At 43.9% G+C, this 24421-nt stretch overlaps 1 protein-coding gene and 2 long non-coding RNA genes across 4 annotated transcripts in view; 2 read left to right on the top strand and 1 right to left on the bottom strand.

The window, feature by feature from the left end:
* Window positions 1–813: 813 nt before the first annotated feature.
* Window positions 814–2846, top strand: LOC121719099. Its single transcript, XR_006034162.1, has 2 exons — window positions 814–1416; window positions 1455–2846. It is a non-coding gene; the product is annotated as an uncharacterized LOC121719099 (long non-coding RNA).
* Window positions 2847–4398: 1552 nt separating this feature from the next.
* Window positions 4399–24421, top strand: part of LOC121719037 — a 29981-nt gene continuing 9958 nt past the window's right edge. The window contains exons 1-2 of the long non-coding RNA XR_006034094.1: window positions 4399–4410; window positions 12875–12879. This is a non-coding gene — a long non-coding RNA (uncharacterized LOC121719037). The remainder of the gene's footprint in view (window positions 4411–12874; window positions 12880–24421) is intronic.
* On the bottom strand, window positions 10355–23102 carry LOC121718810 (NACHT, LRR and PYD domains-containing protein 12-like). 2 transcript variants are annotated; one of them, XM_042104066.1, is made up of 11 exons: window positions 23014–23102; window positions 21043–21311; window positions 17471–17502; window positions 15244–17203; window positions 14969–15142; window positions 14072–14219; window positions 14002–14027; window positions 13347–13520; window positions 12806–12970; window positions 12040–12086; window positions 10355–11392 (listed from the first exon to the last, which is right to left on the bottom strand). In XM_042104066.1, the coding sequence occupies exons 2-11, from the start codon at window positions 21309–21311 to the stop codon at window positions 10857–10859; spliced, it is 3531 nt and encodes a 1176-aa protein (XP_041960000.1). In that variant the 5' UTR covers window positions 23014–23102; the 3' UTR covers window positions 10355–10856. The 2 variants fall into 2 exon arrangements, with proteins under 2 accessions (XP_041960000.1, XP_041960001.1); XM_042104067.1 differs by lacking the exons at window positions 14002–14027; window positions 23014–23102 and having other exon boundaries at window positions 14046–14219; window positions 21043–21432.

Genomic DNA, 24421 nt, shown 5'->3' with positions numbered 1-24421 from the left:
AACAGAAGAGAGATGAAGGAGGGATGTACACAGAAGAAACAGAAGAGAGATGAAGGAGGGATGTACACAGAAGAAACAGAAGAGAGATGAAGGAGGGATGTACACAGAAGAAACAGAAGAGAGATGAAGGAGGGATGTACACAGAAGAAACAGAAGAGAGATGAAGGAGGGATGTACACAGAAGAAACAGAAGAGAGATGAAGGAGGGATGTACACAGAAGAAACAGAAGAGAGATGAAGGAGGGATGTACACAGAAGAAACAGAAGAGAGATGAAGGAGGGATGTACACAGAAGAAACAGAAGAGAGATGAAGGAGGGATGTACACAGAAGAAACAGAAGAGAGATGAAGGAGGGATGTACACAGAAGAAACAGAAGAGAGATGAAGGAGGGATGTACACAGAAGAAACAGAAGAGAGATGAAGGAGGGATGTACACAGAAGAAACAGAAGAGAGATGAAGGAGGGATGTACACAGAAGAAACAGAAGAGAGATGAAGGAGGGATGTACACAGAAGAAACAGAAGAGAGATGAAGGAGGGATGTACACAGAAGAAACAGGAAAGAGATGAAGGAGGGATGTACACAGAAGAAACAGAAGAGAGATGAAGGAGGGATGTACACAGAAGAAACAGAAGAGAGATGAAGGAGGGATGTACACAGAAGAAACAGAAGAGAGATGAAGGAGGGATGTACACAGAAGAAACAGAAGAGAGATGAAGGAGGGATGTACACAGAAGAAACAGAAGAGAGATGAAGGAGGGATGTACACAGAAGAAACAGAAGAGAGAGAAAGACAATATGAAAGAAATGAAGAGATGTCGGGAGGTTGGAAAGAGAGAGAGAGGGAGAGAAACATAAAGAAGAGAGAGGGAGAGAGAGAGTGTGGGCAAGAAGAGAGGGAGGGCAGGAATAAGGGAGAGAGAGAAAATAACAGTTTTGTGTAAAAGAAACACACAGGGAAAAAGGTAGAGAGGGAGGGAGGGATGAAAGCTGGATGGATGAGTAAAAGCAGAGGAGCACAGAGGAAACAGACAGAAGAGAGAGAGGACAGAAACTAAAAGACAGGCATGTTGGGTCTCATGTTCTACAGAGCTGAGTGACATGTTTAGATATTTACTCACTCTAGTTTCTCCAGTTTACAGTGTGGGTTCTTCACTAGAGCACAGAGCGGCTCTACAGCTGATGCACTAATATGATTGGCCCGATTGTGAGATTTGAGGAGGGAGACTTAAGCGCAGAGGCCAGATAGGAACAGCTCTCATCGGTCAGAAAACAGACTCGCAGCCTGAAACAGAGTTAAACATCTGAATATTAATCACCAATCCTCTACTCTCACACACACACACACACACACTCTCTCCATGCTGGTCATGTCCATTGTTTGCACGGTGTACTGTATGCTGCAAGTGATCAGGTACTGCAAGCACCACGCCTCCTGGGGGAAGTGATCAGGTACTGCAACCACCACGCCTCCTGGAGGAAGTGATCAGGTACTGCAACCACCACGCCTCCTGGGGGAAGTGATCAGGTACTGCGGGCCCATGGGAGGGAATGGTCTCTATCCCTGCGGACAAGAGCTACTCCAGAACCGGCCTGTTGGACTACGTATCGGAGGACCTGGTGTGACGGTGAGCAGTAAAGAGGTCGCTTTAACGAGGCAGGAGGGGTGACATGCAACACCGTCTCCGATGGCAACGTGATAAGTGACCTTCAATCATTTTTAGTAATGCTCCATCACTGAGGAACAAGATGGAAGAGCTTTGCTTGTACACAAGGGTCTGCCATGAATATGGGGAGTCTCATATGCCTCATGATCTCCACTGAAACCTGCTTCAGGAGGACTTCCCAGATTCTCTGCTTCAGGTACTCGGGGGATGGACAGGGATGGGAACTGGGGAGTGGACCGTCCATGTAGCCTTTCTTGCTGCCAGTAGGGGGAGACACACACACACACACACACACCAAGGGGGCAGTCTGACTGCACTGTACAAAGTACAGTAATGTACTGTACAAAGTGTGGTCTTATTACAGCTTTTTAACTAAACCCATGAAGAAAGACTATAGCCTAAGTGTCTGGCGTACGATTTCGATAATGTGTGTGTCTGTGTGTGTGTCAGTCAAACACTCTGTAATCTTTGCAGCCGTTACAATGTATCTCTGTAAACATTGTTGCAATGCCTGATCATATCTGCCTCGTTTTAACGGTTAGGTTCTAGCTACGCTACGACAATGATGAAGAGAAACTCATCATTCTGAAAATAACCTGGCTGTGAGTTTTGTTTCCTAATGTTTTCATGCATGTCTGCATAACGGGTGAGGAATGCTTATAAGACAGACTATGCACGCGTGTTTTAGGCATATATAGTACAGGCCCTATTCTCTTACTGAAAGTGCGCAGAACTTGTGCATCTACATAACAATATTTAATACATTCTCCCGGGGGTGACACCACCGAACCCCCTCTAAGTTTTGGGATGAACTAAAACATTTCTGTGTCTGTCTGACCTGCCGCATGTTCAGGGAGGGAGCAGGAGGGAGCTGACCATGACCAGGATGGACTCTTTTCCTTCTTGGACCAAACTCTCCTTTGTCTGTGTGGTATACCCACTATGATTTGTCCTTTATTTTGGCCATTCAGACATGTTGTAGACTTTTGTACACATAATCACTATGTTGTTGCCTTTTCTATCCATTAGGTGGCAGTGCAGGATAGGAAATAGAGCAGTTTAAGTGCTTTAGTAGAAAGAGAGGAAACTAAACTGTAGGAAAACCAGACAAAGAAAAGCAGCGTGTGAACTAACATTTGTGAAGTTATTGGAAATAAATGTAACCACCTTCAACATACTTGTTGTGCAGACATTTTGCTTCAAGTGTGTAACATCTGCACTGCAATTAAAATGCTGAATCTACACAAATGATGCCACAAATGCATCATTGGTCACCCAGACACACACACACACACACACATACACACACACTATATGAAATGTACTGTAGTTCCTCCAGTTTGAAACAGAGTTAAACATCTGAATATTAATCGCCAATCCTCTACTCTCTCTCTCCCACACGCACACACACAAACCTTTGCACCACACACACACACACACACACACACACACTCACACACACACTAGGGGGTTAGTGTGGGGGGTTTGTCTTGTCTGGACTCAAAGACTTTGCCCTTCTTTCCCCCCTCATCTTCCAGTGGCGATCTAAACATGTTTCCTTTTTATCCAGTTAGGTTTTCTGTGTCTTTCCTCTTCCAGGAAGCGTTTAAAGATGTCACTGCATTTGATGGGTCTGCCTCGTCCTGCTTCTCTCCAGGATGCCCTCTCTATCTGTCTGACCTCATGTTCATAACTGACCTCTCCTCTTCCCCCCTCTGTGATGTAGAGGTCTGTGTAGATCTCATGGAGGAGTCTGGTGTCTCCCTGCTGTGCGATTCCCTCAATCAGACACTGAAACTTCTTCTGCAGGTGGGATTTGTGGATCTGCTGATATCTGTGTGTGAAAACCAAAACGCATTATTTAACCCTCTAGGCGCCACGGTCGAGTTTACTCGACAAGATGCGGTACTGAATAAAACGGCCGATTTAGTCAAATAGGGTGTCATATTTCGTTCGACCTCCACTCCACTAGATGGCAGACATGTCATACGTCATCCCCGAGTCGAAAAAACGACATGCTTTACAGCGCATTGAATCAGTGCATGAAATACCGGAGCTAGTGTGCGTGTGAGTCACTTTGTCAGAGCGATATTGTCAACGTCAGCGAGTATTTGCATTAGATTATCGTCTAATGGCATCAAAAAAGTTTACCTGAAATGAAGTGTTGGGTCTTCTATTCGCGGACCCTGATTCTGAAGGGGAATATCTGCCTTCAGAAAATGACGGTGATTCGTTTAGTGAGGCTTCAGATGCGTCCCTGCCTTGCAATGATGCAGCTGGACAAAGTGAGAGTTTACTCCATAGATTAGCTTACACCAAGCACAAACGTTGAATCGTTTGCCCAATGTCACTGGTGGGAATAATGTTTCACGGGTTCGGAGTGTTCATCGGGAAGTTAGCAGGGTGTTAGTGGTGTGGCGAACGAGGCTGGAGGTAGCCTAATATCCATAGCGCTAGCTTCTGTCTTCTGAACGTGTGCCTCTCCACAATCGCGGCGACGGTAACGTGGTGGAGCCTTTGTCTAATGCCACTGGGTATGTTAGACGAGGTCGAAGTGCTCATAGGACAGTTAGGGGGGAACGTAGAGGCAGTGTGGGGAGTCGCAATGAGAATGACAGTAGGCCTAGTCCGAGCTGCGCAAATTCTCTCCACTCGGCGCGCGCGAGGCAGATCTGGCCATGCTGCTCGCAACAGGAGCAGAGGTGGTGACACGGGGCAGGAGAGCCATTTGGCCATGCATAGTCTATCACAAGATGATGGGAATGCCGGCCCTGTATGGATAGGATATGGATATGGATAGTCATTATCTCTACAGCAAAAGGCCTGCTACATAAAAAAAAAATTGTCAGCCATTTATTAGTAATGATTTACACTGTTGATTATCTATTTCCCTGACCATTTAGGACATGTGTTCTTTTTTGTGTGTTCATGTCCTTGTGATGTGTGTGTCTTTGTCAGTTAAGAAAAAAACAACAAAAAAAACATCAACAAAAACAACAAAAAGAAAACAAATACTAACATTGTCTCTTGTCTTGTCTCGTCATCTCACTCCTGATCTGTGCCTTGCCGTGGCAAATGAGCTTTTGAACTAAACAGGTCTTGTCTACTTGTGTTTGTGTGTCATCTGAATAATATATATGTGCCCCATACATGGAATCAGAGTGCCTACTGTATGTAGTAAATGGAAAATCTCTAGAGCAAAAGGCCAGTCTACCGCTACATGCATTTGGTTTGTTTCTGCCATTTATTAGTAATTATTTACACAGTTTGTTTACTATTTACTGTTTACCTGAGCGGTGGTGGTTTAATATAGTTGGACAGTTAAATAGGTGGATAGTTTAAATGGTTGAATTGTTTAACAGTGAATTATTGTGGTGAGGACTTTTATTTTGAAACAGTTGTGGACAGAGGAAGCAGTGGAACAGAATATGTAGTCTTTAAGAGAATGAAATTGTATGCTTAAAGTCTGAGAAACTGACAGTTGATGCAGGTGGCCTGGCCACCTGGCCGAGGATTCTAATTGCTTAACCCTCTAGGCGCCACAGTCGACTTTACACTGGTGAGCCAAGCTGGAAAGGGGGTGGGGTGGATGGTGACCTTTCCAGGGATCAGAGAGGAACTGATCAATTGATACCTTGCGTGAAACAAGGTCTTTAACCGCTTAATATACATAAATGAGGATCACATTTCCAAACCAGATTATCAGGTTAAGCAGTGACTTGGAGTCCAGGCCTTTGGAAGTCTATGCTTCCCCCGTGCCGATTTAGATAGCCGCACGCTGGTGCTGGAACCAATAACCAATAGTAATTGCAAGGGCCAGTGGAGGCAGGTATTCAGCCTTTGGTTGGGATATGGCCACGTACAGTACCCTCATTGAGGTATATATGTGTTGAAAAGGTGAACCAATCACCTAGAGCCATAAGAAACTCCTTCGACGTGAAACATTCTGGATTCACTTTCTGAACACGTTAGCTCCTCATGGTTTAAATGAGGAATTTGATATTAAACCTTTTTTTATAATGTCTATAACGTTAGCTCCTCATGGTTTAAATGAGGAATTTGATATTAAACCTTTTTTATAATGTCTATAAAGTTAGCTCCTCATGGTTTAAATGAGGAATTTGATATTAAACCTTTTTTTTATAATGTCTATAATGTTAGCTCCTCATGGTTTAAATGACTTATGGCTATGGTTCAGTCCACATCAACGGGACGGACCAACCTAGCCAACCTTGACCATGCCTGGGCTGGTTAAGAGTATTTTGGGTACTGGATATTTTAATGTGGTAATATGGTGGCAGCATGGAGGGGAGTGTCTCCAGGACGCTGGTGTCACTGTTAAGCCTTCATGAGGTGTCGTGGGCCTAACTTAACGAAACATCGGTGAATGAGGGTGCCCACTTGATAACCCCAATGACATGCCGCATACTATATACTGCTGTTGGATGGGCCATTTGTATTGTGTTTGTGACCATTTGTTGGCGGATTTGTGGGTAGTGTGCTTTTTAAAGTTAAACTTGAGCAGGGGCTTCTGAATGTGTTTTTACCTTTGATTTTGGCACAAGGGATTTTAAGGGCCCTATTGTGATGTCATCAGCCCAATGTTAAGTCTATGGGGGAATTTTTAATAGTTTTTAATTAATAGTTTAAAAAGTAGAAAAGCAGAAAAATACAAAGCCCACATGTCCTAAGTAAGGAAGAACAGTACAGTGCATTTGCATGCACTATAATAAGAAGAACAGTATAGTACATTTGCATGCACTATAAAAAGAAGAACAGTACAGTGCATTTTCATGCACTATAAAAAGAAGAACAGTACAGTGCATTTTCATGCACTCTAATAAGAAGCCTAGGAAGAACAGTACAGTACATTTTCATGAACTATAATAGGAAGAACAGTACAGTACATTTTCATGCACTATAAAAAGAAGAACAGTACAGTGCATTTTCATGCACTATAATAAGAAGAACAGTACAGTGCATTTGCATGCACTATAAAAAGAAGAACAGTACATTTTCATGCACTATAAAAAGAAGAACAGTACATTTTCATGCACTATAAAAAGAAGAACAGCATTTTCATTCACTATAATAAGAAGAACAGTACAGTGCATTTTCATGCACTATAATAAGAAGAACAGTACATTTTCATGCACTATAATAAGAAGAACAGTGCATTTGCATGCACTATAATAAGAAGAACAGTACAGTACATTTGCATGCACTATAATAAGAAGAACAGTACAGTGCATTTGCATGCACTATAATAAGAAGAACAGTACAGTGCATTTGCATGTACTTAGAGCTCCCAAAAGCGGATTTATTTAGCACAACGTTTCGGACATGTTGTCCTTCATTAAAAGTGCAATGATACTAACAAATAACACTTACAAACTTTCCAATGCCTTGTGCTATGAGTACAGAACGTATTTGTACTACTGTAGAAGTTTCGTAGCATTCAGGGTTTTTATTAGTGCTCCACAAACAAAGTGGAGAAGCTGCGTTTATCCATTATGCCCCCAAACTATGGAACACCCTGCCTCTGTACATCAAGCAGGCGAGTTCAGTAAATATTTTTAAAAAAGATCTGAAAACATACCTGTACAGGAAAGCTTTTAGTTAACTCATCTTATCCTGTAGACTACATTTTCAGATTATTCTACATCTGCTACTATTGGAGGGCGCAGCCAGCCAGAAGCAGATGGGCTCCCCCTATTAAGTCAGGTTCTGCTCAAGGTTTCTTCCTGGAATATGGGAGTTTTTCCTTGCCACAGTTGCCATATGGCGTGCTTGTGGGGGGTAAGAGGGTTAAGGCTGCCAGTCTTATGACGTCATTTTCTATATTTTTGATATGTTGCTGAGCATATCATAAACAGCAAAGAAAAGTGATTGATAATGACTGACTGACTACTATTGTGTTACATGCTTCAAATGTAAAGCACTTTGAGCTGCATTCTGTGTATGAAAGGTGCTATACAAATAAAGCTTTATTATTATTATTATTATTATTATTATTATTAGTGGGGTAATTTATGAGATATTCTATTGGTTCCAATAGAGTATCTCGCCTGCACAAGCCATTCGTTTCTGTATTCGCCTGATAGCGCTACTCGACCAATGTTCGACCAAGGGAAAACAGCTTCTGGGAGGGTGTTTGGCTCAAGGTCATGGTGCAAAGGTGCATGGTTCACTAACTGTGAGACTATTAGCACCAATTGGTTGGACCACTGTTTTTAACTTTAGGATTTTTGATTTAGGTTAGTCATTTTTAGGGAGGGGGGATTTATGCAATCGCTTATTTTGCATGATACACTTTTAATTATTTTTCAATTTCAATTTAATTTCACTTATAGATCGCCAAAATGCACATGCTTTACACATATCCAGTTTAACAGGTGCGATAATTCAAAGTTCCCATGTTATTTTCCCATAAGAAAAATCACAAGATACCAGATTTCAAAGATGGCAGCTTTTTTGTAGGCAAACTTCAGAGGTCTATAGGCAAGTCTCACCACTCGACGGCCATCTTGGTAAGGTATACCTTTATGGTAATGGCTTCGGGCAGCTATTTCGGGGGATTAGAATCAGAAACCAGGTTTAAGTAATTTGCTTTGGTCTCAAGGTGCAAGACATACAATAATTAAAAATACATAAAATACAATGACTCAATAAGTAGACAACATGTTAGGATGAGACAGAGAACAAAGTGGAAGAGATGTGTTATTACATGTTATTACATATCTCTTAGTAGTGCAGTGTCACGGTATGGTGTCAGTGGGGGTCAAGGTAAGACTAAAGTGTCAGTGACAGTGGGGGTCCTGGGCTTTGTTGTTGAGGCCAGTCAGGAAGAAACTGAGTTTGTTCCGTGAGCTTTTGGTCCTGATGGATCACAGTCTCCTGTCGGAGGGGAGTGGCTCCAAGAGATTGTCCACGGGTCGGCCACAATCCTACCGTCCCGCCCCAGGGCCCTGGAGGCATGCAGGTCGTGGAGGGATGGCGGACGGCAGCCAATCACTCTCTCAGCAGAGCGAATGATATGCTGCAGTCTATGCTTGTCCTTGGCTGCAGTACCAGATGGTAAATGAGGAGCTGAGGATACACACCAGGGGCATCTAGCACAGGGACACTGAGCACTAAGGACACCAGGGGCATCTAGCACAGGGACACTAAGCAATAAGCAATAAGGACACCAGGGGCATCTAGCACAGGGACACTGAGCACTAAGGCCACCAGGGGCATCTAGCACAGGGACACTGAGCACTAAGGACACCAGGGGCATCTAGCACAGGGACACTGAGCACTAAGGACACCAGGGGCATCTAGCACAGGGACACTGAGCAATAAGGACACCAGGGACACTGAGCACTAAGGACACCAGGGGCATCTAGCACAGGGACACTGAGCACTAAGACCAAGGACATCAGAGGCATCTAGCACAGGGACACTGAGCACTAAGGACACCAGGGGCATCTAGCACAGGGACACTAAGCAATAAGGACACCAGGGGCATCTAGCACAGGGACACCAGGGACATCTAGCACAGGGACACTGAGCACTAAGCCCAAGGACACCGGGGGGCATCTAGCACAGGGACACTGAGCAATAAGGACACCAGGGGCATCTAGCACAGGGACACTGAGCAATAAGGACACCAGGGGCATCTAGCACAGGGACACTAAGCAATAAGCAATAAGGACACCAGGGGCATCTAGCACAGGGACACTGAGCACTAAGGACACCAGGGGCATCTAGCACAGGGACACTGAGCACTAAGGACACCAGGGGCATCTAGCACAGGGACACTAAGCAATAAGGACACCAGGGGCATCTAGCACAGGGACACCAGGGACATCTAGCACAGGGACACTGAGCACTAAGCCCAAGGACACCGGGGGGCATCTAGCACAGGGACACTGAGCAATAAGGACACCAGGGGCATCTAGCACAGGGACACCAGGGGCATCTAGCACAGGGACACTGAGCAATAACGACACCAGGGGCATCTAGCACAGGGACACTGAGCAATAAGGACACCGGGGGGCATCTAGCACAGGGACACCAGGGGCATCTAGCACAGGGACACTGAGCAATAAGGACACCGGGGGGCATCTAGCACAGGGACACTGAGCACTAAGGACACCAGGGGCATCTAGCACAGGGACACTGAGCAATAAGGCCAAGGACATCAGAGGCATCTAGCACAGGGACACTGAGCATTAAGTCCAAGGAATATATGTCGTGACTTTTATTGACATATATCCTTTAGTTTATACATCTTTTATGTAGTATCTTTATTCTGTGTAATATCATTGTTTTGTGAAACTGAAGTCTGTAGTATGTTCAGTGTGGGAAAGGAAGACTGGTTTAAGTGAAAGAGCAGGCCTGGCAGAAAATGGCATAGATAAGGTTTGGTGCCAGGAAATGTAAGCAAAACCTAAAGAATGGCAAAACCTAAAGAATGTATGAATAACAGGATGAGAGGGCAAAGGTGGAGTATTACTTGGTCAGTTATCTGTAAACATAGAGTGACTTGTCTGGGATGACTTGAAGGGTATAAAGGCTGGACAACAGCCAGAGGATGTTCTCACTTTCTTACTTTGCTTTCACTTACTTGCTTGCTTCACTAATGCTCCGGAGTGCATTAAAGCCATCATCTGCAGTATACATCCACAGTGTGCGGACCTCTTTTGATGTTGTATTATTTAATTTGGATTTGACACCACATATACAACTATAGTGACATGTCATACAGAGAGAGACTAAAGCAGTTTGAGTTTGTGATGATATACAGTATGTCTTATAGAGAGACAAAAACAAGGACACTGGAGGTCATGTGATCTGGAAGTGTTTGTGTGTGTGTGTGTGAGAGTGTGTGTGTGTGTGTGAGTTTGTGTGTGTGTGTGTGAGTTTGTGTGAGTGTGTGTGAGTATGAGTGTGTGTGTGATGCTGCAGGACACAGAAGGTCATGTGATCTGGAAGTGTTTGTGTGTGTGTATGTGTGTGTGTGTGAGTGTGTGTGTGAGTGTGTGTATGAGTGTGTGTGTGATGCTGCAGGACACTGAAGGTCATGTGATCTGGAAGTGTTTGTGTGTGTGTATGTGTGTGTGTGTGAGTGTGTGTGTGTGTATGTGTGTGTGTGTGTGTGTGTGAGTATGAGTGTGTGTGTGATGCTGCAGGACACAGAAGGTCATGTGATCTGGCACAGAGACACAGTGCAGCCAGGCCAAAGCCCAACACCAGCATAAAGGTGCTCATCAGTGAGTGTGCTGTAGAACGTGTGCAGGTGTGTGAGAGTGTCCGAGGAGACCCTGTAGAAGGACAGACTGCCGGCCTCACGGTCCAGATACACTCCTACTCTACTGATGCCTGAAGGGGGAGCAGGAATGTCCGTTTTGATTTTATTGTGCCAGAAAAGGAAACCATTTCCACACTTCAGACACCAGGACTTGTGATTGTATCCCAGTCCACAGTCGTCCCAGTCTCCTTTCCTGTTGATGCTTTCATAGGCCACTCCCATATCCGCCCACTTCCCTGACCACTCACACTCCCAGTAGCAGCGTCCAGTCAGGGGCTGTCTGCTCAGGACCTGTGGCCACACATCAAATCTGTCTGGGTGGTCAGGATACGACTGCTTCTCACTCTCCCACATCACCTTCTTGTTCCCTTCAGACAGGAGGAGACGTCTGTGTGCTGTGTCTGGGTCCAGTGTGAGCTCACAGGCATCTGCACACACAAAACACATCACCTCACATCACAGTGAACATAAAAATAACTGAACTGGGCAATCATTAATGTCGAGCCCTGTCAAGAAGACAAGGACAGACTAGAGATGCTAATGTCAACAAAAAGGCTAAGCGCTATTCATATATAATATCTTTAGGGGGCAGCAGAATAACAGTTTTATTACTGCACAACCTATCAAACTTCTATTGATCCATTACACTATGAGATCAACCGTGAGCTTAACTACTTGGGGCAGCCGTGGCCTACTGGTTAGCACTTCGGACCTGTAACCGGAGGGTTGCCGGTTCGAACCCCGACCAGTAGGCATGGCTGAAGTGCCCTTGAGCAAGGCACCTAACCCTGCGCCGGGATTAGTGTGTGCTTCACCTCACTGTGTGCTGTGTGTGTTTCACTAATTCACGGATTGGGATAAATGCAGAGACCAAATTTCCCTCACAGGATCAAAAGAATATACTTATACTTATACTTATACTTGAAATGGACCTATATTTTCTCATTGCATTCAATATCCAGTCTTGACAAATTGTAAAAACGCTTCACAAATGTGTTTATAAAGGAATAATGTCCCATTGATTGATTGATTGATTGATGTCACATATCACAACACAAAAGCACTGATGTCTTACACTTCTTCAGTCCTCTCTTCAGCATGCTTTCTGAACTGTTCTCTGCACTGTGGAAGAAAAGAGAACAAAAAACAACAATTCTGAGTTTGTTTTGTTTCTAGTTGTATTGGGATAAGATTATGGGGCATGTTAATGGGAAAATGCCTCTGCTCTCAATTGGATAGACATAACCAACCAGAGCAACAATAACCTACCATGAATCCTGAACGATAACATCCTTCTCGCTGTTTTAGTTTTTTTTTTTCTTTTGATTGGTGTGAACTGCTCTGGTTCGGGCTTAAAGGACAATTCCGGTATTTAGCACTTTGAGTCCCTTTTCTGGTTTGTTTTGGTGAACTATAGTGGTGGAAATTTTGACGATTGGTCCTGTCTCAACTGTTCTGACTCATTTTGAATCGCCTTTGACTACTTCAGAGTGGCTGCAACAGGCATGCACAAACATGTCCTAAAACAACCCTTAACGTTCTTTTGCAAACGTTGTTCTCAGGCAGTGTTGACAGTATCTAACGTGACCTTCAAAACTCACACCACTTACTTGACCTTCAAAACTCACGCCACGCCACGCCACGTACTGTACTTGACCTTCAAAACTCACGCCATGTACTTGACCTTCAAATTTCACACCACGTACTTGACCTTCAAAACTCCTACCACTTACTTGACCTTCAAAACTCCTACCACGTAGTTGACCTTCAAAACTCCCGCAACATACTTGACCTTCAAAACTCCTACCACTTACTTGACCTTCAAAACTCACGCAACTTACTTGACCTTCATTTGACCACAAGGAATTGTTGACAGCATCTGTAGTCCAGCGTCTCCTGGGTGAGTGTAGCTCAGGTCGAGTTCAGTGAGGAGGGAGTCAGGGTTTGATGTCAGCGCTGAGACTATAAAATCACATCCTCTCTGTGAGATCAGACAACCAGAGAGCCTAAAGGACACAGATTCTTTATCGGGAAATGTAGTCATCACTCAATAGAAAAGATCAATACAAAACAGGATGTTGTATAACTTTACTGTTACTGGTAAACATTAATTTTGTAGCACAAACACAGACCTCAACAGCTCCAGTTTACAGCTGAAGTGTGTAAATACATGAATACCAACCTCAACACCTCCAGTTTACAGCTGAAGTGTGTAAATACATGAATACCAACCTCAACAGCTCCAGTTTACAGCTGAAGTGTATAAATACATGAATACCAACCTCAACAGCTCCAGTTTACAGCTGAAGTGTGTAAATACATGAATACCAACCTCAACAGCTCCAGTTTACAGCTGAAGTGTGTAAATACATGAATACCAACCTCAACAGCTCCAGTTTACAGCTCCGATGTCCCAGAGCAGCACACAGCTCCTTCACTCCAGAATCGGTCAAGTCGTTGTTGGACAGGTCAAGATTCTTCAGGTGGGAGTTGTCTGACTGGAGAACCAGTGCCAGTGTTTGGCAACCAGTACTTGTGAGTTCACAGTCAGCAAGTCTGCATGAGAGCACATGCATGTTATGTGTACTGTGGTACATTTATGGAAATATATATTTAATTAAGGAGAACACACACACACATGCTTGTATAAAAATGATGAAAATATGGAGATTTGATGGGTTATTCAAATCCAGGATAGTTTGTTTTCTAAATTAATTTATATACTCTGTTCTAGAAAATGAGCTTTGATTGATTGTATCTCAGAAATAAATAAGTGTACGCATCTCTGGATACTGAAGTATTGATGACATTTTCCAAATATGTAAATTGCTAATACATTCTGAATGATGTTTCCCATGCTGTTGAGCAAATAGAGATGTTGTACATCTAATTTCACTTGGCTAACCTCAGGGTGTCCAGTCTGCAGATAGTGTACTTCACTTGGCTAACCTCAATGTGTCCAGTCTGCAGTTAGTGTACTTGACTTGGCTAACCTCAATGTGTCCAGTCTGCAGATAGTGTACTTCACTTGGCTAACCTCAGTGTGTCCAGTCTGCAGTTAGTGTACTTCACATGACTAACCTCAATGTCTCCAGTCTGCATTTAATGTGCCTCAGTCCAGCAGACAACAGCTCCACTCCAGAATCCTTCAGAGGATTAGAGCTCAGGTCCAACTCTCTCAGCTGTGAGCTTTCTGACTGGAGAACTGATGAAAGAGTTCTACAGGAATCTCGACTTAGACTACAGCCAGCCAGTCTGCAGTCAGATGACAGACAGAAGAGAATCAGAATCACCTGTAAAGCAAGTGGCTAGAGGGATACCTGTTAAGCAAGTGGCTAGATGGATACCTGTTCAGCAAGTGGCTAGCAACAATGTCTCAGCAACAAACTGACCAGAGACAGTTAGCTGTGTTTATAATTTGCTTGGTGGTAATAAGGATGGCTAATGCCTGTCTGGTTAAAGTATAAGTATATATACTCTTTTGATCCCGTGAGGGAAATTTGGTCTCTGCATTTATCCCAATCCGTGAATTAGTGAAACACACTCAGCACACAGTGAACACACAGTGAGGTGAAGCACACACTAATCCCGACGCAGTGAGCTGCCTGCTACAACAGCGGCGCTCGGGGAGCAGTGAGGGGTCAGGTGCCTTGCTCAATGGTACTTCAGCCGTTCCTACTGGTCGGGGATCAAACCGGCAACCCTCCGGTTACAAGCCTGAAGCCCTAACCAGTAGGCCTCGATTGCCCCCAGACTGCATACTGACCTCAGTGTCTCCAGCGTGTTGTGCGTGTGAGAGCTGTCTGGTTAAAGACTGCATACTGACTTCAGTGTACTGTATGTGTGAGGACAAATGGCTGTCTGTTTAAAGACTGCATAATGACCTCAGTGTATGTGTGTGGACAAATGGCTGTCTGGTTAAAGACTGCATACTGACCTCAGTGTCTCCAGTGTGCAGTATGTATGAGAGCAAATGGCTGTCTGGTTAAAGACTGCATACTGACCTCAGTGTCTCCAGTGTGCAGTATGTGTGTTTCAGTCCAGCAGACAGACGCTCCACCCCAGCATCACACAGGGGATTAGAGCTCAGGTCCAACTCTTGCAGGCATGCACTTTCAGATTGGAGATTAGCGGATATAACCCCACAGGATTTTTCACTGAGACCACAGCCCTTCAATCTACAATGGGAGGAGACAGTAGATTGCATATATGCATATGTATATATATTTGAAGAGTTCAAATGCAAAACCCTCTAAATGCCATCTCCTTACTGACTTACTGAGCCTTTCTGCAGCTCCTCAGCACAATGAGCAATCTTTTGCGACCCTCCTGGGATGTTCTGTACATTGTCAGATTGAAGTCATCCAATACTTCCTCTGACATTAGAAGTATGTATGCCTGTAATGAACACTGGGCTGGTGTGAGTTCTTTCCCAGATATTACATACTGTTCAATTTCCTCAGAAACTGAGTTGTTCTTCATTTCAAGTAGACAGAGGAACAGATTCAGACATCTCTCAACTGAATGGCCATCCTCACTAAGAATGCCCTTGATGTACTTGGTGGTTGTCTCGAGACTTGCTGAACTTTCCTTTATCTGTGGAAGTAAGCCTCCCAGTAGGTCTTGATTGGACTCCAGTGTTATTCCCAGAAGGAAGCGCAGAAAAAGATCATAGTGCCCACCGTCAAACTGTAAGGATTTGTCCACTGCTCCATTGAACAGAACATGCAATGGCATCTCGTTTTGACAGGAACCCTCTTTGTGGGAATCTTCAGGCCACTCCTCTCCTCCCAACATCTTGTCTTTGTGAGGAACTCTGGGTTTAAAAAAAGACTTAAGGCTTCTCCATGACTTCATGTAGACTGATTTATTTATGCTCTTCAGCATGTCCTCTGGTTGGGAACTGGTTGTTTGGGCTTGGTTGGAAAGTGCACACATCTGCTCTGAAAAGGGTTCCAGCACCTTATAGTTCTTACTCACAAAACTATGGAACACATGGAGAGCTGCCAGAAACTCCTGGACACTCAGATGAACAAAGCAGTAGAATGTTGTTTTATAGAAAGTACGGTCTTTCTTGATGATCTGTGTGCACATTTCAGAGTGTTCTTCAATGGCATGGTCAACAATGCCACTTTCTGCAAGATCCTTTTGGCTAAACAAGATGTTGCCCTTTTGCAGTTGCTTAAAAGCCAGTTCAGACAATCTCAGTATGTGTTCCTTGTGTCTCTTCAGGAGCTCCCGTCTGTTGGTTTCACTTTGGCCAAAACATCTCTGGTTCTTCCTGTTAGTCTGTATGAGTAGGAAGTGGATGAAGAGTTCAGTCATGGTTGTTGGTATTTCCATTTTAGAATTGGGAGTCAGCATGTCCTGAAGCACACAGACAAGGATCCAACAGAAGACTGGTATGTGACACATGATGTAGAGGCTGCATCTTGTCTTGATTTGTGAAATGATCTTGTCAGTATGACTATTTGCCATTCTCTTGCTGAAGTACTCATCCTTTTGGATGTCATTAAATCCACATATTTCTGTCCACTTGTCTACGTAATGAGAAGGGATCTGATTGGCTGCTGCAGGCCTTGAGGTGATCCAGATGAGAGATGAACGGAGCAGATGGCCTTGAATGAGATTTGTTAGTAGCTTACCCAAAGATGATGTCTGTTTCAGATCATGCAGCTTTTGAGTAGATGGGAAATTGAGCTCTAGTTTGCTTTCATCTAGACCATCGAAGATAAACAAAATCTTTGAGTTGCCATATATCTTCACATTATTCAACTCAGTCAGCTCGGGATAGAAAGACAACAAAAGTGTGGGAAGACTGTACTGCTCTGAGTCAAGGAAGCGCAGTTCTCGGAAAGGAAGCACAAAGATGAAATCTATGTCCTGATTGGCCCTTTCTTCTGCCCAGTCTAGACAGAACTTCTGTACACAAACAGATTTCCCAATGCCAGCAATGCCAGTGGTCATCACTGTTCTGACTTTTTTACCAGGTGGAGATTTCATAATGTCATTGCACTTGATTATAATGTCTTTTTCTGAATGAAATTTGGTCTGCATATGAATCTGCTGAACTTCATGTTGAGTATTCACCTCTTCACACACTCCCTCTGTGACATGGATATCTGTGTAGACCTCATCCAGCTGGACTTTAGCCTCCTCAGGGCCTTCAAGGAGGCTAGCATATTTATTCTTCAGGTCAGTCTTAAGCAGTTGACTCACCTGCCGTCGGATGGCATATTCTATTAGACAAACAGAAACTTTTCATTCACAAAAATCTCTCCTGGCAGGGAGAAGGGCATTACAAACATATACACGTGCAAACATGTCTCACAATAAGTAGAATTACCGACATTACTATGAGGAGATCAAACACACCCATGCATATGTCCCAGGGTCAAGAACCATCATACACTTATCACATACAAATGTAACATCAAGCGGACTGTAGATGCCTCAGTTGCTGTAAGATACAAAATAGTATAGTCTAATGTTACCCGTTTACTTACCAGAACCTTTGCCACTGTCTTGTCTTGAAACCCTGTTGAGAGGTCACCTGGCTTAATGTCTTATTGCAATGAGGGAATGATGTACCACAGTTAGAAATCAATGCTCTTTGTACACAAACAAACTGTCCTACAGTTACATGTCTTTTCCACAGACTCTTGCGCCACCATGGGGAACAAATGTGTGTCATATGTTGTATGTGTATGTTCTTCACTTACAAATATTCACTATTTCATCTTTTCTCCCCTGTAGGGGCAACTCTACCTCTTCTCCCCTCTATGCATGTTTCCTATGGGTAGGGGCAACTCTACCTCTTCTCCCCTCTATGCATGTTTCCTATGGGTAGGGGCAACTCTACCTCTTCTCCCCTCTATGCATGTTTCCTATGGGTAGGGGCAAATCTACCTCTCTGTATCACATTTTACCTCTTTACCTCTCTAAACAGTGTACCATTGGGGCATGTATTTGATTCTCAACTCTAACTATTGTACCCTAGGGGCAACTAGTTTACCTCTTTACCTCTCTAAACAGTGTACCATTGGGGCATCTATTTTACCTCTTCTCCCCTCTAACCAGATGCGTCATTAGACCCCCCCTCCCCAACAAAAAAGCCAGAAAATGTTGCTTATTTAAAAGGGAAAATGCATCTGTCTGGTGCACTTTGGGGCGAATTCTCCCATGTGCGTAGGGTGCGCAAGTCAAAAAAGTGCGCTCTTTAGCCTGCGCAAATTCCCCTTTTCACTTCAATCTGTCATTTACACGTGATATAGGGAGTTTGGGAGGAGTGTTTCATATACAACTCAAGCTCGCATTCTGCCACTGATTTAAGCACCTTTATAGCTACGCGCTCCCGAGGCCTGTATTAAGGTCGAGCGCCACTACAAGGTGAAACAGCATATTGCTGGATGTCAGCAGTAGGCATAGTTCTAAATACATGTAGGTTACACAGAACGTTACAAATTAATATTACAGTATCAAATTCGGTGCTTAATATGCTGATACGGCTTTATGTTTTTCCCCATTAGCCTACAGTGTCACGCGGAGGCATTTCCCGACATTCATTGAAAGTGCACGCACATCTACAAAAAACAAAACAGGTGCTGGGTAGCCTATAAGGCTGAGCCAACATATGAAAAAATAAACAGATACCCGCACACTGTTATATAAGCTCCCAGAGGTATCAAGCAGATTACCTTATCCATGAGTACATTGTTAAATAGGGAAAACCCCGTTATAATCATCCACTTTGGATATTGGAGCTTACGACTGTGCATCTTCAGTTTTAACGTGAAGTCATAATCCCATAGCCTACTTTGTTCGAATCTGTCCATTTCTTTCCAACTTGACCGAAGTCATCGAACTCTGGGTGCAGCTCTGGGTGTGACAGAAGCGGGAATGGGAGAATAGGCCTACCCGTAACTGCAGTGCGTAACTGAAGCTCGTACAAAACTATCCACTCTTTCCCCGATATTATCAATTTGCATGAATGCACCTCCCTTTGTTTTTTGTAAAGTTGAACGTGAGATTTTTATGTGCCCCAGTAAAAAGGGTCTAGTGACGCCCCTGCCTCTAACTATTGTACCATAAGGGCAAATAGTTCACCTCTTCTCCTCTCTGGTATGTCACCCTAGGGCAGGGGTGGGCAAACTTTTTGGCTCAAGGGCTACATTGGGTTTTGAAAATTGTCCGGCGGGCCACACAACAACTATTTTACCTCTTCTCCCCTCTAACTAGTGTACTCTACCGAAACGGCTCTGCTGTCTGTAACAGAAGCCTTAAAAGAAGCCAGGGCGACCGCTCGGTCATCAGTACTCATTCTGCTTGACTTATCGGCTGCCTTTGACACGGTTAATCACCGTATCCTTCTCTCTATACTCGCTGACATGGGAATCCCCGGGTCTGCTCTCTCCTGGTTTGAATCCTACCTCACAGGACGCTCGTTTAACGTATCATGGCTTGGTCAGCTATCCGCACCTCACCATCTCACCACAGGGGTCCCCCAGGGCTCAGTGCTGGGCCCCCTCCTCTTTGCTATCTACACCACCTCCTTGGGACAGATTATCCGTTCGCACGGCTTCTCATACCACTGCTATGCAGACGACACACAGCTCTATCTGTCCTTTCCACCTGACGACCCCCTGGTTTCAGCACGGATCTCGGATTGCCTTTCAGACATAGCTACATGGATGAAGGCACACCACCTCCAGCTGAACCTCTCAAAGACTGAACTGCTGGTCATCCCAGCTAAACCTACCATACACCACGACATCAACATCAAATTTGACTCCCTGTCTGTTTCACCGACCAGGACTGCAAGAAATCTAGGAGTTGTTCTTGACAACCAACTAAACTTCTCAGATCATGTTGCCTCAGTCGCCCGGTCATGCCGTTTCGCACTCTACAACATACGGAAAATCAGGACTTACTTGACTCAAGATGCAACCCAACTTCTGGTTCAGGCAATAGTCATCTCACGACTCGACTACTGCAATGCCCTCCTGACAGGTCTCCCAGCCTGCGCAGTGAAACCACTTCAGATGATCCAGAACGCGGCGGCGCGCCTGGTCTACAACCAACCCAAAAGGGCACATGTTACCCCGCTGCTCATCCAGCTACACTGGCTACCTATGGCAGCCCGCATCAAATTCAAGTCTCTAACGCTTGCCTACAAAGTAGTCTCCGGTTCTGCTCCCACCTACTTGAATGCCCTCATACAGACTTACACTACCTCCAGACCGCTGCGCTCCTCTGACGAACGACGTCTAGCTCTACCACCGGTACGCTCAAGCCAATCCAAACTTTTCTCATCTGTTGTTCCTCGTTGGTGGAACACACTGCCAGTTCCTACAAGGGCAGGGACATCCTTTTCCACTTTCAAAAAACTCCTGAAGACCCAGCTCTTTAGAGAACATCTACTCTTATAGCAACACTTACAACAAGTCTTACTGATCCTAGCACTCACCAGCCGTTTTAAACTGACAAGTAACTGTTAAAAACAGCACTCACCGACGCACTTATTCTTACTGTACTCTAATGTTTTTTTAAACTGTCCTAAAATTGTGAGAATTGTTCTAAAACTTACTGTTTACCATGTTGTTAGTCGCTTTGGTTAAAAAAGCGTCAGCCAAATGTAATGTAATGTAATGTACCCTAGGGGCAACTATTTTACCTCTTCTCCTCTTTAACTAGTGTACCCTAGGGGCAATTATTTTACCTTATCTCCCCTTTAACCAGTGTACCCTGGGGGCAACTATTTTACCTCTATTCCCCTCTAACTAGTGTACCCTGGAGGCAACTATTTTACCTCTTCTCTCTTCTAACTAATGTACCCTATGGGCAACTATTTTACCTCCTTTCTCCTTTAGATAATGTACCCTATGGGCAACTATTTTACCTCCTCTCTCCTGTAGATAATGTACCCTATGGGCAACTATTTTACCTCCTCTCTCCTGTAGACAATGTACCCTATGGGCAACTATTTTACCTCCTCTCCCCTCTAACTAGTGCACCATAGGGGCAACTATTTTACCTCCTCTGTCTTCTAGCTAGTGTACCCTAGGGGCAATAATCTTACCTCTTTTCCAGCTCTCCTTCTAGTCTGTCTGCAAGCTCATTGTGATTCATCTTCTTCAGCACGTGCAGAGTGACCTTCAGGGCACCACCCTGGCCGTAGACGTCCCTCATCTTACTGGTGACATCTGTGGCATCGGCGTTCTCCAGCTGTCCTCTGGGAATATGCTGAACCCCCTCCAGTGTCTCCTCAGTTAAGAAAAGCTTGAACTTCTTCAGCTCTTTAGCTGTCAGCTCTTCAAGAGTGTCAAGGAGAACTTCCATGTTGGACATCTGAAATATGGTCAGATTGTTATTTAGTCTTTATTTTGAGATATAATCAAGCAATTTCTTTATTTTTTATAGTATGACATGTTACAATACAAAACAATATGAGACAATACTATACAATATGATGCAATACTATACAGTATGATGCAACACTATACAGTATGAGGCAATACTATACAATATGATGCAATACTATACAGTATAGGGGAAAGTGGTTTAGTGGGTAATCGCCTGTAGGGGGCCGCTCAGACAATGGCAGAAGTGCTGATTTTGGAAATGTTATGTTAAGATGGCAGAAGTGCTGATGTTTGAGGTTATGTGCATCAAAATGATTTTGGAAATGTTGAGTTAAGGTAAAAAAAAAATCTTAAGGATGCTTTTAAAGGTACTCTAAGCGATGTTACACGGTTTCTAAGTTATTTTTTTTTTGTCACATATAGCAAACATCACCTCACCATCCACTAGTTGCCTATGCCCTGAATACACTGTTAAAAAAGATGGTCTCTGTGGACAGCCCAGGCTCCAAAGACGGCAACAAAAACAACTTGGTCCAGCCTGGACCATAAAAAAATCATAACAAACTGTTCCAGCCTATCATCGACAAGATGCGCGTTTAGGAGAGTTTCAATTGCACGGGAGGCAGGGGGAGGGAGTAGCGAGAAAGCTCTCTGTTTTATTTGAACGTCAACAGAAGTGATGTTACCCAACAATGCTTAGAGCACCTTTACACAGCGTAGAAAAAACAAAAATACCTGGATCAAAAAGTTTCAGCTCACTGAAGGTTTTCAGAGATTAGGTATAGAAACAAGTAGAAGCAAACGCAAATATCAAAATGCAACTAACCATCCACTTCAGGACACAGTTAGTGTAAACTGCGAAGAACTATGATGCAGCCCATAGAACCGGTTACATTTACATGTAAGAGTGTAAAATGTGAAGAACTATGATGCAGCCCATAGAACCGGTTACATTTACATGTAAGAGTGTAAAATGTGAACTATGAAGCAGCCCATAGAACCGGTTACATTTACATGTAAGAGTGTAAAATGCGAAGAACTATGATGCAGCCCATAGAACCGGTTACATTTACATGTAAGAGTGTAAAATGTGAACTATGATGCAGCCCATAGAACCGGTTACATTTACATGTGAGAGTGTAAAATGTGAAGAACTATGATGCAGCCCATAGAACCGGTTACATTTACATGTAAGAGTGTAAAATGTGAAGAACTATGATGCAGCCCATAGAACCGGTTACATTTACATGTAAGAGTGTAAAATGTGAAGAACTATGAAGCAGCCCATAGAACCGGTTACATTTACATGTAAGAGTGTAAAATCTGAACTATGAAGCAGCCCATAGAACCGGTTACATTTACATGTAAGAGTGTAAAATGTGAACTATGAAGCAGCCCATAGAACCGGTTACATTTACATGTGAGAGTGTAAAATGTGAAGAACTATGATGCAGCCCATAGAACCGGTTACATTTACATGTGAGAGTGTAAAATGTGAAGAACTATGAAGCAGCCCATAGAACCGGTTACATTTACATGTGAGAGTGTAAAATGTGAAGAACTATGATGCAGCCCATAGAACCGGTTACATTTACATGTAAGAGTGCAAAATGTGAACTATGAAGCAGCCCATAGAGGCTTAGTTAAATTGCAATTATTGATTTGATATTAGCTCTGTAAAGTCTTACCTCAAGAATTGTCTCTGTTCACTTCAGTGAAGGATTTATCTGTAAACTCTTATTACCTCTATCTTACTCTCTATCTATCTATCTATTTATCTATCTATCTCTGTGCTCTCTCTCTCTATCTATCTCTCTATCTGGTCCTATTCAGTATTTAGTCATCATCCATTTGAAGAGGAAGTGAGCGAGTATGGACACACACACACGCACACGCACACACACATTTGAAGAGGAAGTGAGCAAGTATGGACACACACACACACACACACACATGCACACACACACACACACACACACACACACACACACATTTGAAGAGGAAGTTAGCAAGTATGGGAAAGACAAAAGATTTCCACAATACTTCTGTTTATTTAACAAAAACATAAGGGAGATATATTTATTGCAGTTCCCAGACCTTAAGCAATAGATAGCTGTATGCGCACTGACCACTGACAGCTTGATAAAAATAATGACAACATTTCACCATCTTTCATTAGTAGCCCCTACCTGTATTTCTTAATCAATTGGCAATATTGGGTGGGTGAGTGCGGGCCTCTTGTGATTGGACCAACACACACACTTGTGTGTCTTTGTGTGTGCGTGCGTGTGAGTGTGTGTTTCGCCACTGAGCAGATGACCTCTTGCACAACTTCCCCTTTAGACAGGCCAGAGTGACACACACACACACACACACACTCACGCAGAGTGACACAATATCTTCATCTCAACTGGTAGCAACAAGTATCAAGGGCTGCATTACAGTACATGTGCACTCACACTCACTCACACACACACACACACACACACACACACACATACACACAGGCACGCACGGACGCACACACACACAAAGGCACGCACATACACGCACGCACACACACACACACACTCACACTCACATGCACACACACACACGCTTACACACACAAACTGGCATGCAGGCGACAGACACTACCACCCTTGGTTGTGTGTGTGTGTGGGTGTGCAATTTCAGGTTCACCCCTAGAAATATCCAATATTAATTTTGGCGCCAACAAAACATGTACACTACCTACTAGTTTAGTTTGACGTTACCGTTGTGTGTGACTTTAAACAGCAAGTGTGTTTCATCATCAGTAAGCATTATGACTAAACAGTGTGACGTCCCTGCTCTGTCCATCTGCTTGCTGCTGGTTGTCTGTCATTACAGGTATTGGCGGTGTGGGCGTGGCCAGCGCACCTGTCGTAACCTAACTGGCCTGTGCATAAAGGGCACGGGTGTTCCCCTGCGGCAGGGGTTGTGGGGCTGCTGTTTTTTGGGCCTTCGTGGGCTTTGTTTGACGGCCTAGCTTTTCCTTTGTTTGTTTTTGCATCCACGCATTTCATTTCTCAGTCCATATCACACTCATGCACTTCGCCCACACACTGACTTCTT

Source organism: Alosa sapidissima, chromosome 9, assembly GCF_018492685.1.
Source record: "Alosa sapidissima isolate fAloSap1 chromosome 9, fAloSap1.pri, whole genome shotgun sequence".
NCBI lineage: Eukaryota > Metazoa > Chordata > Actinopteri > Clupeiformes > Clupeidae > Alosa > Alosa sapidissima.
Note: the sequence above shows the minus strand (reverse complement) of the source record. Positions and strands in the feature narration are given on the sequence as shown.

Coding starts and splice junctions, on each gene's coding strand:
- LOC121718810 (XM_042104066.1), bottom strand. CDS start 21,311: ATGTCCAACATGGAAGTTCTCCTTGACACTCTTGAAGAGCTGACAGCT. Junction 14,028..14,071: donor TGTCTGCTGGACTGAGGCAC/ATTAAATGCAGA, acceptor CATGTGAAGTAC/ACTAACTGCAGACTGGACAC. Junction 13,521..14,001: donor TGCAGACTGGACACACTGAG/GTTAGCCAAGTG, acceptor GCTCTCATGCAG/ACTTGCTGACTGTGAACTCA.